The sequence below is a fragment of the Erithacus rubecula genome (genome assembly GCF_903797595.1).
Source record: "Erithacus rubecula genome assembly, chromosome: 2".
NCBI classification, from domain to species: Eukaryota; Metazoa; Chordata; class Aves; order Passeriformes; family Muscicapidae; genus Erithacus; species Erithacus rubecula.
The window spans coordinates 91,469,957-91,485,758 of NC_136685.1; the positions used below are offsets into that span (position 1 = coordinate 91,469,957).

At 40.0% G+C, this 15,802-nt stretch overlaps 2 protein-coding genes across 4 annotated transcripts in view; one reads left to right on the forward strand and one right to left on the reverse strand.

The window, feature by feature from the left end:
• The window catches only part of LOC306798893 (acrosin-like), a 173,041-nt gene that overhangs the window by 36,281 nt on the left and 120,958 nt on the right, over positions 1-15,802 (forward strand). The gene's annotated exons all lie outside the window — the stretch shown is intronic.
• The window catches only part of EPRS1 (glutamyl-prolyl-tRNA synthetase 1), a 37,262-nt gene continuing 34,814 nt past the window's right edge, over positions 13,355-15,802 (reverse strand). For all 3 annotated transcript variants that reach the window (XM_079299240.1, XM_079299239.1, XM_079299238.1), the window contains 2 exons: positions 13,998-14,062; positions 13,355-13,728 (listed from right to left, as the gene is read on the reverse strand). In XM_079299240.1, coding sequence (XP_079155366.1) covers positions 13,578-13,728; positions 13,998-14,062 — 216 coding nt within the window. In that variant the 3' untranslated portion in view covers positions 13,355-13,577. The remainder of the gene's footprint in view (positions 13,729-13,997; positions 14,063-15,802) is intronic.

The following is a 15,802-nucleotide window of genomic DNA, read 5'->3' on the forward strand; positions in this document are numbered from 1 at the left end:
AGGCTCTCCATTTCTGACTTGTTCCATTTCTGGAACAAGTTCTTAGGAAGGACAGAGAAGCTTGTCCAGCACCTCAGTTTTCTGATTGATTTGCCAAGTTTAGTTTCAGCTAAAATGCTGCTAGAAAAGCTGCAGTACCCTCATCCTAATCAGGAACAGAAATCTAAAAAAACTCTTCAGAACTCCTAAAATTATTCCAAACAAGAAAACTTCCCTTCTGAACCCCAAAGATGCAAAGCACTCCTGTAAGCTTCAAGATCTCTGTGTATCAATCTTTCAAAATGCTCAACATACCAATTTCTGACACTGAGCCATTGGCAGACAAGAGGCTGTCCCCACCTCTGGCCATAAGGAATGCTTAGGTAACAGTAAAGCAGGGCAAATACATATTATACTTTCCCTTAATATTATTTTATTCTTCAAGTATTTTCAGCCCAAGTGAATTTCTGAGCTAGCTATCTTTGTCTAACAGCCCTAATGGATTTTTCTTTCATGTCCTAGTCCAGCCTCTCACTCAGCACTGCAGACCTCAACATTAATTGGAAACAAGCTCCACACATCACCTCTCACAGAGTGAAGAACCATAGGATAGTTTAGTTTGGAACCTCCCTGCCATAGGAAGAGACATGAGCAGGTTGCTCAAAGCCCCATCCAACCTGACCAGGAACACTTCCAAGGATGGGGCATCCACAGTTTCTCTGGGCAATGCACTCCAGTGCCTCACCATCCTCAGAGTAAAGAATTTCTTCCTAATATCTGACCTAAACCTGCCCTCTTCCAGTTTGAAGCCATTTCCCCTTGTCCTGTCACTACCTGCCCCTGTAAAAATCCTTCTCCTGCTCTCTTGTGGGCTCCTTCAGACAGGGGAATGGAAGTGCATTAAGGTCTCCCCAGAGTCTTCCCTTCTCCAGGCTGAACAACCTCAGCTCTCTCAACCTATTGCCTTTTTCTTCTTGTTTTGAATCTGAATCCTGCTCAATTCACTTAAAATGTCCTTGTTTCAGAAGACAGGACAAACATTCAATGGCTACTGCCTATCCCAATGCCACTCTTCTGCAGATTTGTGTCACATCCTCCTTAAGTTACTAATTTTCAAGGTGGCAGTAAAAATCTACTTAATTCCTTCCAGAGGAGCCATCACCAGCTTTTGAAAGTAAGGCATCTCTGTAATTATGAAATATGAAAACAATAACAGCAGTAATGATGGTAATTTTCTCTACTGATGAATGAAAATAAGGTCACTCTGGTTCTGTAGAATTTGGATAACAAAAATAATCATGAAAATAGGGAACTATTAGCATCACCATTAAGACAGATCTCTTTTCATTCTGCTTTTCAAAGTCCTGTCAGACTTTACTTTTTAACCCACCATAAAAATTATTTACAAAAGAAATTTCAGAAACAACCTGGAAGAAACCAGAGGATGAAATAAGCCAATGCTCACATGCTGCTGCCTGTAAAGAAGGAGTTATGCCTCTTTAAGGCTGTAGGGAGGAAAATATTACATTTGTATTAAAAAGCTGAGGCTGGGCACATTTAAAAGCAGCATCCCTAGGCTGAAATGCAGCAGGTGGCAGAGAGCCTTTAACCTTCATTGCAAGAAGACTGTGAAGCTTGTTTCTCAATTTTGAGAATCATGGACCAAATTCATAGAAAATCTAAATGGAAACCATGTGGTTGGCTTCTGCCACAGATAAATTCAACCCCAAAATGAAGAAAATAAACACATTCCAACAGACCTAGTTGTGGAAGGCTGTTTGTTCCTCACTCCTTGCTCATTTTGTTTGTGTCTCACTCTCACACCTGGAAGAGGAAGATGGGGTTTCTTGGCATAGACTGAAAGGTGGAATGGCTGGGAAGTTGTTAGTTCTGCTTCAATCCAGGGAGCAGAAGCCTAGACAAACAAGGCTTCAAGAGTCTGGGGGAAGGCTTTATCAGTGTGCTTTGCAGAGTACAGAGGTGAATGTTCCTGGATTTTTAATCACAGCTGTGACAGTCCTGAAACTCTCTTGGGGAGAAACTATGAACTGGAATTTGGCCTGAGAACGTATTTCCATGTTCTCCTAAATTTCATTTGAATATATACTGGTGGGTCAATCTGAAACGATGAATCTGTGGGATTATTTAATTCCTAGGCTGGAGTGTCTTATTTCTGATATATTTTTTCCTATTTTAAGATGGTTGTTCAGTTTTTCAGTTACAAATCACCATTCTCTGCATTAATACCCCACATAAAGAATGTTTCTGCCTACTTTAGCACATATTCAGTCAGCATCTACTCTATCACCTGGACAAAGCTTCCTGAAATATTTCAAATACTTCACTTTTGCAAAAAGTGTTGTTCTGTTTTTCATATAAGTGCACATGTGTGTGTATTTATATCTAAAAACGAACCTTTTCCAGGTAGCACAGCTCATTTCAAAGAACATGATGATGAGGAAGCGACTTGCTGATTTCATCAGTGTAAATTGCAGTGAGTCCTACTGCAAAAGCTTCATTTCCTATATCAGCATCATTTCTAGACTGAAACTTATACCAGACTTGTGCCTGTGTCAAACTGTCTGCAGAACTTCCAAATAAAGCAGCTGCACTTAACGTATAAAACATGTCAACCTTTTAAAACCCCATTGTGTTGAAACAGGTTATGACTTTGAACTCAGTCATCTTAGAGTCCTTTCATTTCCTTACAGCTCCAGATACTGTGATGTAACTCAGTCTGTCCATGCCCTTAATAAGAAATTGGCTCAAGGTTTAGAGCGAGTGCAGGTACCCAAAGTTCAGCAGCACTAGCACTGTTGGAATCTAGGTTCAGAGAGTTTTATCTCACCTTTATGCTGTTGCATAAACCATCCAGAGATACTTGGCTTGCTTTACTCAAGACTTCACTTTTTCATTCTGCACTTTCCATTTCGAACACAGCATAACCCCAAAACATCTATTTTTACTCGCTTTGATGCACATTTTTCTCATTGGCAGCTAATCCTCAGATTATCTTCTGAAGTTTCTTTGAAGAGAGCTCAAAATTCTGAAGAAAATTTAGTGATGGACATTGCTAAATTAACTTTCAGTCTCTTCCCTTTTCCTTTTAAAGAGTTTTATTAGAGCTCCACCGAAGATAAATTATCACAAATCTGGTTACCTTTGCAGTGGCTGCTCAGAAAAGCTCTGGGAAATTTTGGTAAGAACTATTTGCCACATTATTATAATAAAGAAAATCTTCAGATAAATATGTGTTCAGTCTTAGGCATTTGAAAAACACTTAAAAATAATTTCAGTGTCCCTCAGCCTTTTAATTCTATTTGAGAGGACTCCATCCAGCAAAGCAAAAAAAATCTAAATATTTTGTTGCAGAGGGCTCTGTTTACCTGCATGCCAACATATTAACAACTCTGGAATTTATAGAAATAAATGCATAGAGCATACACTCTTTCCTTTATGCATAATGTTTAGGAGTTGGACATCACAATGCACTACAGAGGCAACATAAATCCTGAGGATAAGGCTGCACTGTGTGACAGAACTCTCTTTTGGCAAACTCTGGTGTTGTGCATTCCACAATCTGTATGAATGTGACCAGAGGATGAATTGTCATGAAAGGTTTCCTGAAGGGTTGGTGCTTTCAGGGAAAAATAAAATCAACCTGTTGAAAATACACTCAAAAGAGAGGAAGCAAAGAATTATGCTGATCTTGAGGAAAGGATTTTAGGCTCTTCAGGCACAAAAAGCAGAGTAAGCCAGAGGTTTGTTGTTACAGGTCTTACATTCAGGGTTCCTTCTAATTCCTTAAAAAGGTCTCTGAGTCATCATCTGGCAAAGTCTGTCACACTTTCAGCAGTGCATTTGAGAAATAAAGCTATTGCAACCAGGGAACTTATTTTTGTCTTCTAAATGGGGTTAAATTAAGTAATCATTAAATTCTTCAGACTGACAACCTAAGAAACTGAAATCCTTTGTTCTGGAACTTTAATTCCCAGGCCATTTTTGCCACCTGCAGTATGCATTTTTGCAATTGTTGAATCAGAGAGCACACTTACAAATACAATTTTTTCTTGATACTTGCACATTTTAGCTCACCAGATCTCCACTGTGAAGGTCTGTGACATTAAGATACAGATTAAGCAGCCATTTATTCACTTCTTTTGTTCTCTAAATGTTCTCACTTCCCCTGGGATCAGCACATTTGTACCAAAAAAATGTGTATATTTATTTCAGAATATTACAGCAAGAAAGTCTTCCCAAATCACCCAGCCAGTAAAGGAGAGTGCCTCTCTTCTTTCACATGTCTGCCCCCAAATGTCTCCTACTTACAAAGCCTGGCAAAAAGATTTACCTTGCAGCAAGCCTCAGAATAAACAAACTCACTCTGCATAGGTCTGGAAGGAGAAAAAAGGTGTGTTTTCCATTTGTGTGATTGCTACCTTACTTTCTAGCTCTTATCTGAGAGGCAGGCTGCTGGTGCACATGGAAAGGGGAGAATCAAGATCCAGCAGTGATGCCACACCAAAACCTCACATATCTGCTATTCCACAAACAGGGACATTGAAAGCAAAGGGCACTTGGCTGCCAACACAGAATGTTTTATTTAATGAGCTGTGCAAAGACCATGAGGCCTCTCATGAGAAGATGAGAGGTGTTTCTCCCAGCCTGAGACACTTTATGGATGGCTCAGTGTCAGATGGGTTGGGCTGGGTGACATCTTCATTTCCTACTTCCCTCCCCACCTCCCTGTACAGACCACAAGACAACAGAACAAATGTTTTCTCCAGGTTAAACTTTTATTTATTTTCTCAAGACAAACAAGAGAGAATTATTATGCTCAGAGTAATGTGCTTTTCAAACTGTAGTTCTTCTAACAGTTTAAAACTCTGTATAAAAGAGTAGAAGAGGCAATTGCATTGACCTACATGGACAAGAGTAATTGGGTCTCTGTGTGCAGTAAAACAGGCTTCTGTATGTTTATGAATGTTTGTAAGGAGTATGGCCAGTATTAAGGTTGTCTGCTATTTATTATGAGAGCATGATTTTTTTTTTTATTTGCATCTGTTGCTACTCAGCCATGTTCTTCATCTTTGTGCCAAAACTTTCTGCATGAGACACAAGACCTCAGAAGTGTCAGAAAACCCTGGTTGAAGGTGCTCTGTCATTTCCAACAGCAACAACAAGAAAAGTCTTCTGTGAATTTCAATTTCTGGGAAAAGTTTCTTAGGGAAGCTTCAATATTTCTGTGTTTTAACAAGTATTTCATGGATTTTTAGCCAAAGCACAAGCTACCCAGTGATGCCCTTTGCTATGGATGGTCCAGCTGGATCAAGCTCCTCTACACAGCACTCCCTTTAGAGAGTACAGAAATACATTTATACCTGTAGTGGCTGGTCTGGGCCAGCTTCAAAAGAAAGAACAGGGGCATGTCCTCCCTGTTCTCTTGCTGACCTCTCCTCTTAGTCCTTGTTTGGTGTGGGGAAATGCATTTGTCTGAATCAAGTGCAAGGATGGACCTAGAGGACAGAGAGACCTGAATTCAACCTGGTGGGAAGAGAGAGATGCTTACAGCTGGACATTTGAATAACTGAGAGAGAGAGAGAGAGAAAGGGGAATGGCAGCAGATGAAAACTTAAGGAATAGGACACAGAGCAAATGGGTAGCAAAAACCAGAAAAAATGAAGGGTGAGGGATTGAAGAGTTAGGGGTGAGAAGCAAAACAAACCTAGAAAATGGATGAAGGAGGAAATTGGCTCTGTCTGGGTAAGCAGGGATGGTAACTGGGGAAAAAAACATTTCTATTTGCTCAACAAGAGTATTCTAAGATGAGAACTTGGGGAGTGGGTGTTGCAATGAGTTAAATGAGGAGTATAGCTGTAGAACAAGGGAAAAAATGGAGAACTGACTTGGCACCTGTAAACACCTCCCTCAGAGTCCACTGGGCTCATTACAGACACATCTCAACAGCATCCAGGAAACCCACCAGCTAATTGTTCCATCCCTGATGGAACAGGGCCTGCAACAGAGGAATGAGAAGAACTGCTGCCTGTGGTGATTAATTGTGGCACTAACACACATGGAAGAATCTGTTCCTGTGGATTCAGCTGCTCCCACTGCCCTCAGCACACACAGTTCAGCACTAGAGGATGGATCTGCTCTCTTCAATTTTTGTTTTTTTTCAAAGTGGTGCAAATGAGAAAGGAGAGGATGGTTTAAATCCATTCCCTACCTGAGGAATAGAGAGGTAAAGGCAATTGTCCCCTTTCCCTAGAAAGCTTAAGAAGCAGAGAGCTATTCTGAAACCTTTACCTTCCAGTAAAACATCACTGATGTCAGGAGCCTCCCCAGGTGTCTCCAAAGGTGCTGCCTATGGACAGCTGGACAGCACCAGCAGCACTCAGAGACCATGTCCATCTGCTTGAATTTCTGCTAGTGGTTCTGACACTGCAGGAAATCCACCTTGCCTTCCAGCTCCAGGAAAGAGCATATTTTCCTCATATGCAGGATGACAAGAGGCAAAGAGATAGAATCCCTCTTTTTTCTTTTTTCAATATATCCTTAAAATACATGTAAAACATGCAAGTATATTTTTCAGACTACAGCTATCTGTTCTTTCTTTTGAAAGAAATGTAATAAATATCCCACTCAGGTTGAATATAGAGAGGATTAGAGGAAATAAATGACCTTTTACCTAAGTGGGAATTGCAAAATTAAGTCCAGAAGGAAAGAGCATTCTCTCTACTGTGTAAAACAGCATTACATTGCCTGTAAGCACTACTGGAAGCAGAGAAGTTTCACTGTACCAGAAAGAGAGAGGCAAAACCACCAGCAAGTCTACACACTATATTTACGTGATAGTACAAAATTAATCCCTGGCTCATGCAACTGAAATTCAGTTGAAAATTAAGTCGAGTTGCCAGGTCTTTGGACACTAGTCTTTTGGAGGGAGAGGCCTGGCTGTGTTGTCCCAGAAAATTATTAAGAGAAGGATCCTGGAAATTCAGTGAGATCATCATTTAGCTACACAATTGCCATTAATTTCAGTTAATTCCTTTGTAAGTGCTGATGTGTTCCTCCTCCCTGACTTCACTCAGAAGCACAATTCAGACCCAGCCTTCCAAGAAGTCATCATAAATAGAGACTTTGTCAAGAATTGCTGACAGTTCCCAGAACAAAATCTAATAAAATCCCCTAGAAAATTACATATCACCAGAAATTTAGACTAAGCGCAGCTTCAATTTTAAACAAGTGGGCATATAAACAAACAGGCACCAAAATCAGTTATGCACCTGGCTTTAATGTTAAACTGCAACAAAGTTTAAGCTTCAGTATGATCTGGAGATACCTTTAATAATGAACAGAAATATCTCCCAATTTAAAAGTCCATCTGAAAACACATTTAACACTATAACACAAACTAGCAATTTTTAAATTTCTAGTTACAATGCCCTGTCCAGCCTGAAAGTCAACATAAGGCTTACCTTACCTCACCTAGAGCAGCAAGTAACAGCAGCTGCTTTTTCAGCCAGGCTCTCAGCTTCCCCCCTAGCACATCCAGTTAACACTTGACAAATACCTGGCTCTTATCTCAGCTGAAATAGTTCTAGTTTTAAGAAATACTTTTGTATGTGTATATAAAAACATTCAGAGAGAGAAAGAGAACTAGCATATATCTTACATCAAATAAAGTGAGAGAGTTTCTCCAGGAATAAAATAATCAATCTCCATCTCTTCTCCCAAATGTAAAAATTTCAAAATCCTATGCTAAGAAAAATAAACAGAAAGGCCAAAATTCTATGCACTGAAGAGAACCAAAATGTTTCTGTGGCCAAGTGTGTCCATTTCTCCTCTGCATGCTCCCTCAAGCACTTGTTAAGAAAGATCAGTAAAGAATCCTTGGCACTGTAGTCACAGGTTTTTTCACTCAGCATCCAAAGACTTTCACAAGATTTCCCAAATCAAGAAAGGGTGAGACTCTCCTTTTGCCCTTACCTATTCTTTTGTCTCCTGCAAACGGTGACCTCTGCTCTAAAGATAACCACGACTCTGACTAAAATTACGGCAGAATTACTAAAATATTGAGAGATGGAAGTTGGGAATGACTGATACTTCAGATTAAGTATTTCACAATAAGTGTCTCCTTAGGGCAGTAGCAAACTTTGTCCTGTGTTTGGCCAGTGGATTAGGGAGGAAATTTCCATTGCAGATCAACATACACTTTGGAAAGCCAACACTTAAACTGCTTGCCTATCATTGATAAACACCTGTGGCGATAGCTGCAAACACGCAACAGGTTCAGGCATAAAATCCATCACCTTCCCAGCAAAAGAGTGAAGAAAACTGCGTTTTCCTGGCCCATCCCAGAGAAGCAGTAAATGATCTCTCTAAGCAAGCAGAAGTGCCGAGGGGCAGAGCAGCTGCCCGGGATTCTTTACCTGTTTCGGTGTCTCCGGCGGGCGCCCGGCAATAGCAGCACTCCATGAAGATAACGTAGTTCAACACGTTGAAGCCCAGACCTGAAACCCCAATAATGAGGATGAGCAGCTCTTTCTCAGTCTTCTGAGGGTTGATGAACCTCTTGACCGCCTCCACGAAGATGCTGAAGGTCAGGGCGGTGGCGAAGACGGCGTTGCCGAAGGCGCCCAGCACGTCGGCCCGGCTGAAGCCGTAGGTGCTGGCCTTGTGCCACCGCACGCGGCTGAAGCGCACGCCGAACAGCCCGATGATCATGGAGATCAGGTGGGACAGCACCGCGAAGGCGTCGGAGGCCAGCGAGAGGGAATTGCCCACGTAGGCCACCGAGATCTCCACGGCGAAGACGGCCAGGCTCAGCACGCACATGAGGATGAGGCGGATGCTGCGGCCGGAGTAGCGCCCCATTGCTGCGGGATCCGCGGAGCCGAGCGAGCTGCGCTCCTGCCACCGCCCTGCCTCCAGCTGCCACTGCTGCTCACATGTGGCAGCCGCTTTTATAGGAAGCAGTAAAACAATAAATCCGTTTAAAGGGCGGTTCAGCGAGATTTGTCATGTGAAGACACAGTGAGGGCTCCGGTCCTGCAGGTGTCCCTCCCTCAGGTGGCATTTTTTTTGCAACAAAACCGAAAATGAACTGAGGAAGACTACTGGGTGCACTCTACTCCGTGTCAGTGTCCTGGAAAACTGAATGAGGCTCAGACAGGAGATCATAAGAAAGTGGCTCAAAATCTTAAATGGTTAGAAAAGACCTCTATTCGCACAGAACTCTCCTCTCATGACTGTTCTTGCCATTTCTCTTCCCAGTAATTTTGGTACTGAAACAATCCTACTATACATTTGTGGAAAAAGACATTTGAAATCCATGTTGGGTGGACATGAATTTGAGAACACAATGAACATGAACTGCTTGTGAGAGTCACTGGAGATGTCCACAGAACAAGCTTCAAAGACAACTGAATTGATCTCCCATTTTAGCAACCTAATACAACAACTCCTAGTACTTTTGGCACATTTTAACATTGCTCATGAATATGGAGAAAATTTGGAGGGCATTTTCTAAAAAAACTGCCGCTAGACACGGAAGCTGAGGCTTAGCAATAAACCCAAAGCACATTGTTTATTTCCCATTTTGAAAGCCCTGTCTCAAAATCTCAAAGTAATTCTTATATGCTTGCACATAAGTCAGAGGTGGGGAAAGCACAACCAGAAGTTGCAGCTGCTGAAGCCCTAGTTTGTACTTGGTGCCATTTCTGGAAAATCCTGAAGCAGTAACATTTTTTGTCACTCATTGTAGTACCTGTTGAGCTCTGAGTGTCCCCCTAGTTAACACAAACTCACAAACTACCCCTAATGGCACACTAGGCAATATGGGCCATAAGACCAGGTGTCTTCCTTGAAAAATTTATGATCCAGCTTTTTATTTAAAATGCCCATCTGTGTACATATATGCACACAGTTAGTTATGAGATAGGACGGAAGAAAATTAGGTGAATTACATGCAGTACAGCCATGGAGAGATAAGATAATATTGATAACCTGAGCTGACCAATTGTCCCTGCTGGCCTTAGGCTTCCCAAGGTGAATTAACTTCAGGTTAAAAGCAAACACCCACCCCCACTTTTCATCTGGATATTTGCTCTCAGGGTTTCAACAGCCAAAATATTTATGTTTAAAGTCCAGTTTGTTAGAAGACTTGCCTGCCAACATACGTAATCTTTAACATTTGGTCATTTGCCTACCTACACAATGCATCTGCAGCACAAGGGTTCCTCCCCTCCTGCCATTTTAAGAATACCATTAAGCCTGGAAGGGTGGATTACTAGAACTAATTGAAACATTGAAACAACATTGAAACCTGGCACTTACTCATCTTCCTCTTTGTCTTCTCACACCTGTGTTACCATTTCTTTCCCAGCTATTTCTACAGTGTTTTCTTTCCTTCTCGTATTAAAGTGATGCTGAACTAGTTGTTTTATTAGTAGAGCGTCGGAAAGTGAGAATTTTTTTTCAGTTCTTCTCTTTTCAAAAGGTACAGACCAAGATCAAACTTCAGCAGTCTCAAAAGCACTTCCTTACACAAGGCTGTAATTACCAAAACAAGAGATAAATTAAGCACTCCCACTGTAGCAGAGCTAAAATGTTCACCTGTGATCTATTTCCAATAAGGAGCTGCTAGCATGATGTTAAGGCATTTCCCTTACACATCCTTTACAATTTAACCCAAATGTATTAGTATACAAGTATACAAGAACTAAAGATGACCAGGAATTTTGCAATTCTATTATAAACACAAAGCAGTATAATTTAATCAACAGCAGTGTATTATTGCAATTCATATACTTATTATTCTAACAGAATCTGCTCAAGGTCTGAAAGCTTTTTTTTCTATAATGCTTCACAGATAGCTCAGATTGTGGTTTTGGCAAAAGGATACTTGATATGGATGTTATCTGTCCCAGGCAAACATGAGCCTCTTTGTGGAAGATCATTACAGGTACATCTGCATGTGAGGTATCAACATTTCAGACCTTTCAAGCCTTACTACAACCAGGAAAGAAATATGTTCAGGAAAAGTAAAAGGGAAAAAAAAACAAAAAGGAGAAAAAAAAAAAAAGTTGGCATTTTCTGAAATCTATCTTCAAACAGACTCATTTGTAGGCTCAGAGCAACTAATTTCTAAGAACAGTGTGTCAACATGTTTACTCGAGGATTTGATCCGGTCAACTGGTTGAAGGTTGGCTGTTTGCTCAAACCAATGAGGTCAGAGGCTGAATTTAGTTTTGCCTTTCCTTTGTTCTGAGATACTGACAGCTTCCACATCTCATTTTTAAAATATGGGTGTTGTGGAGCATTTCAGTGGGAGCTGAGAGTACTCAATTATTCTTAAAAATCTGGTTTGCTCTGCCAAAAAATGTGGGCACATTCCTGACTCTTACACCTGAGGATATTGAAGCTGCTGGTTGCTGCGTTTTTCCTTCCTCAGGACCAGAGGTGCCATGGCCAATCTCTCTCCAAGCTATTCTTAGTCACTCACCATTTCAGGCTGTGAAGACAGCACTCTGGTGTGATTGCTCACCCTTTTTCTCAAAGTATAATCCCTCCAGCAGTAGATGCAGCACAACAGGATAGAGACCTGAGGGCCACTCATCTGGTTTAACTGAATCCAAAGATAAATGCATCCAAAGACACATCCTTCCATAAATCTTTTGTTCATTACTACACCTGAGAACATATCTAGACAAATGCAAGGTAGATGATTTCAAGATGCAATTGAAGCAAACCCTTCAGGACTAACCATAATCCAAACAATATTACACAGAATTTCCAAGTTTCAAGCTGATCTGAAATATTTAATAATTTTTGCATTTTTCTGTGGAAAAACTGGGGCATTATCACAAAGCACGTGATTCTAAACTGGACAAGCCAGGTTCAAACTTTAATATTCAAAATTTTGAGTTGGAAGGCTGACCATTGGAAAAGCAAACATTCTTCATGCCTTTGAAAAGCAGAGAAGATCTGGCAATAGCACTCTAAGTCTCCTGCATGCTTAAGACTATGGCTGCTACATAAAACCAAGTTTTTGGAAACAGCCAGCCACATAGCATTGGTCCAGAAGAGTTTGAGGAGGATCTTACTGGTCCAACTTTTTAATTGCCAAGTTTCACTATACTCTTTTCAGGGAGAGGTGTTCAAGTAGACAGCCTTCAAACATACAGGAAGAAAAAAAGTGATAAATCAAGTGTGTGTCATCTAACCACTGTTTTGTGCCAGGCCACCTCTTCATTTTCTAAAACCAATCCTGTGCTCAGCATGGAAGCAATGTTATTTTTAAAATGATTTTGCAACTCTGTAACATCCGGCCTCCTCTGCTAGAGCAACACTTGGTAAGTGTAGGAAAAGGTTTTATGAAACATGCTGTAGCTATAACCACAGGCTAAAAACTCAAGCATTGAACTCAACTCTCTTCAGATTGCCTTTGCATTACTCATTGCAGTGTCACTGTCAGACACCCATTAGGGCCAGACTGCAAAGTAAGAAAAACAGAGTTTGGCAAAATAGCTGCAAGAAAAGGCCACAGCCTGCATCTTGCTACAACGTGGCAATTGATCTTGCAAATTTGCTTTTCAAGGAGGTGAAAATCCGGGAGGTGATTCTTTCCCTCTAGCTCTGCTCTTGTGAGACCCCACCTGGAGGGCTGTGTCCAGCTGGGATCCTCAGCACGAGGCAGACATGGAGAGAATCCACAAAAATGCACAGAGGGCTGGAGCACCTTCCAGTACCTAAAGGAGCCTACAAGAAATCTTGTAGAGGGATTTACATGGGCAGGCAATGATAGGACAAGGGGGAATGGCTTTAAATTGAAAGAGGGCAGGTACAGGTGACATATTAGGAGGAAACTCTTGAATGTGAGTGTGGTGAGGCACTAGAATAGGCTGTCCAGGGAAGTTGTGGATGCTCCATGCCTGGAAGTGTTCAAGGAGAGATTGGATCAGGTTCTGAGTAACCTGGTCTAGTGGAAGGTGTCCCTGTCACAGCAGGGGACTTGGAACAAGATGATCTTTAAGGTCCCTTCCAACCTTTCCAAGCCATTTATGATTTTATGTTTTTATGAAAATACTCCTTGAAAGACTTAGCTTCAGAGGGGAGTTTTAGTTTTCCACAGGTTAGCAGGAAGTCTTTACTGAAAAATTTGAAGGCAAAATTAAAAGCAGATCTTTTATCTAGAAAGTAGATGTGAGCACACTGAGGTGTACTGTAGTTTTCATGACATTGCCTCTAACCTTTTAGGCATTTTCTCAATGTACAAGGAAATAAATGCACCAAACCAGAAAAAAAAGTGTAAGTTAGGTAAACCTATTCCTCCCTACTGAGCAACACAGAAAAAACTCACCACAGCATGTTACAGCTCACAATACATATTTATTATTGGAGATGTTTACAGAAAAATCTGTGAATTACTGCTAGCCTAAGACTAACCATTGGGGAGCCAGGTTATGGTTTATGGCTTTGTCTTGGAATTATTTAAAAAGGTCACAAAACTGATTGAAGTTTAAGGGGCTATTTCAGTCTTATTAAAAAAAGTTCAATTCACAGATAAACGAGAAGGTTCTTTCACTAGTGATTTAGTAGCTACGACCAAAGAGGGTGTAGAACTTGGCAGGGTTTTTGCCACACACACATCTTGCTCCAGGCTGGAGTTCACAGAGAGGCTGGAAAGGTATGCAGAGGCTTTTTGCTCCCATGGATGGGGCACCAGGCTCAAGATCTTGATCCCTGAAATAAAAGGATATTAATGAATAAATATATTCATAAATAAATATTTATATTAAAAACAAAAGTGCAATAAAGTGTATTATACATGAAATCTTAAAATCAAATTAATTATTCTGGAAGGTCCAGAACTAAGGGAAGTAAATATTATGTAGGACAGCAAGAGTCTGTACATAAGTGTTACACCCAAAGGCATTTTGCATTCCTGTTTTATATTCAAAACATTATGATTTTGATCTTGGTAAGTGCTCTCCAGTTCAGTTCTATTTTACCTGGCAGTGGTCTTCTTGATCCAATCCTCGCATTCAATTTCCCCACAGAAAGGGATTTGTACAATCTGAAGGAAGGAGAGGAGGGGAGAGAGAAAAACTCAGCAGTTACACATCTAAAACAACCATAAAACAATTTGTCTTTGGAAGATTCCTAAACCTTCAGAGCTCATACACAGATCTCAAACTGGGAAAAGTTCCAATTGTTACAACTGAAGTTTAATAGCTCTTTTTCATAAGAGAAATACAGAAACACAGTCATCCCTCCCCAGTGCAGTAAGGAAAATCCTAAACAAATCCAAAGCACCATTTAAATTTAAATCTCATTTTTTAACCAAATGCTTATTTATTCTGTGTAAAGTATAAATACTGTTTACCCATTAAATGCTCTGTTTTTCAGGAAAAGTTTAAAATTTTCAAAGTACTGAGCAAACCTTACACACTGCAAGACAGTGCCCAAAGTTCCCATTTTAATTCCATTCCACTATGAATTTTCATTTTTTCTGAGCATACATTATTTTAAGAAAACAGAACTGCCAACAGCATATTTTTCTGGGGGGTGTGCTGGTGGGTGTGCAGCTTCCTGCTGTTGCCTTCTCTTAGCTTAACTGAAGAAAATTGAGAGAGTAAGGCTGAAATTATAATGTCACAAACTCACGTACTACTCTTGGCTATTGCAGCAGATCTCTTGCTCCTAGTTTAATATTTTATATTCCATTTTGCTGACTTCTTTTAATAAACTTCCACAGAGAAAATTCAGTTTGCTACCAAGAGGTAGCACTAACATTAAAAAGACACCCCCTACACTCATTTGAACATTTGTGAAGGACAACCTCAGCTACTAAATTCAGCCTTCATTAATATGAATTATATCCAAACTGTGAATAAAATTTACTCAGTCCATCTTTCTTTCACCTTATTTACATTCTTACTGCAAATTTTGCCACTAACTGGAACACACCTTTATTAGACTTCACTTTATGGCTTCAGTTTCTTGCAACTGAGAAAAGGAACTATTACCACTCTACTACACTGTTCATGCATTAATCTTCTGTTAGTGAAATGAAAAACAATCCACATTTTTAAAGAGCTAAGATCTGTAATTCCATTAAAGGAAAAACAGCAGCAGGAAATAAACAGGAGCACTTACTTAATCTGAAAAAATTTCCTCTTAAACTAATAAAGTAATAATAAGTAGTAATAGAGTGTAATTTAAAGTAATTCAGAATACATATATTATAAAATTATGTTAATACAACAAAAACAGGTAGAGAGTAAAACAAACAAAAAATGGCATATTTTTTCCATTTTTTTTCAATTCAGATATGCAGCTTATAATAAATTCATATAACCTAAGTACCAAAACAGTGGAAGCATCCAATGTGGAATGTAAAATTATTTGTTCACATTTCCAAGCTCAAGTACATTTAGATTACATTAGAATTCTAATCATTATAAAAACACCTTAATTCTCTTTGTTGTATCTAGAATCTAGCTGCACACAACAGTGAGTGCTGGACATTGCTAAATCAGTCACTCCTCTGAAGTTCATCATTATTCCTTTAAATTTTGTTCTACATTGAATTTAAGTGCAATAGAAGTACAAGAAAATAGTATAATGGAAGGTCAACCAGGAATAACTTAAAAATTATTTTTTAAGTCTAACTGAGTATTTAGATTTTTGGCACTTGTACATTTTTCATCAGGGATTCCGAAATTTTTAGAGTGGATCTAATTGGTACACAACTCCCTGATGTCTCTCTATAAAATGCACAACTTTACTAACTAATGGTGGGGATCCTACCTCT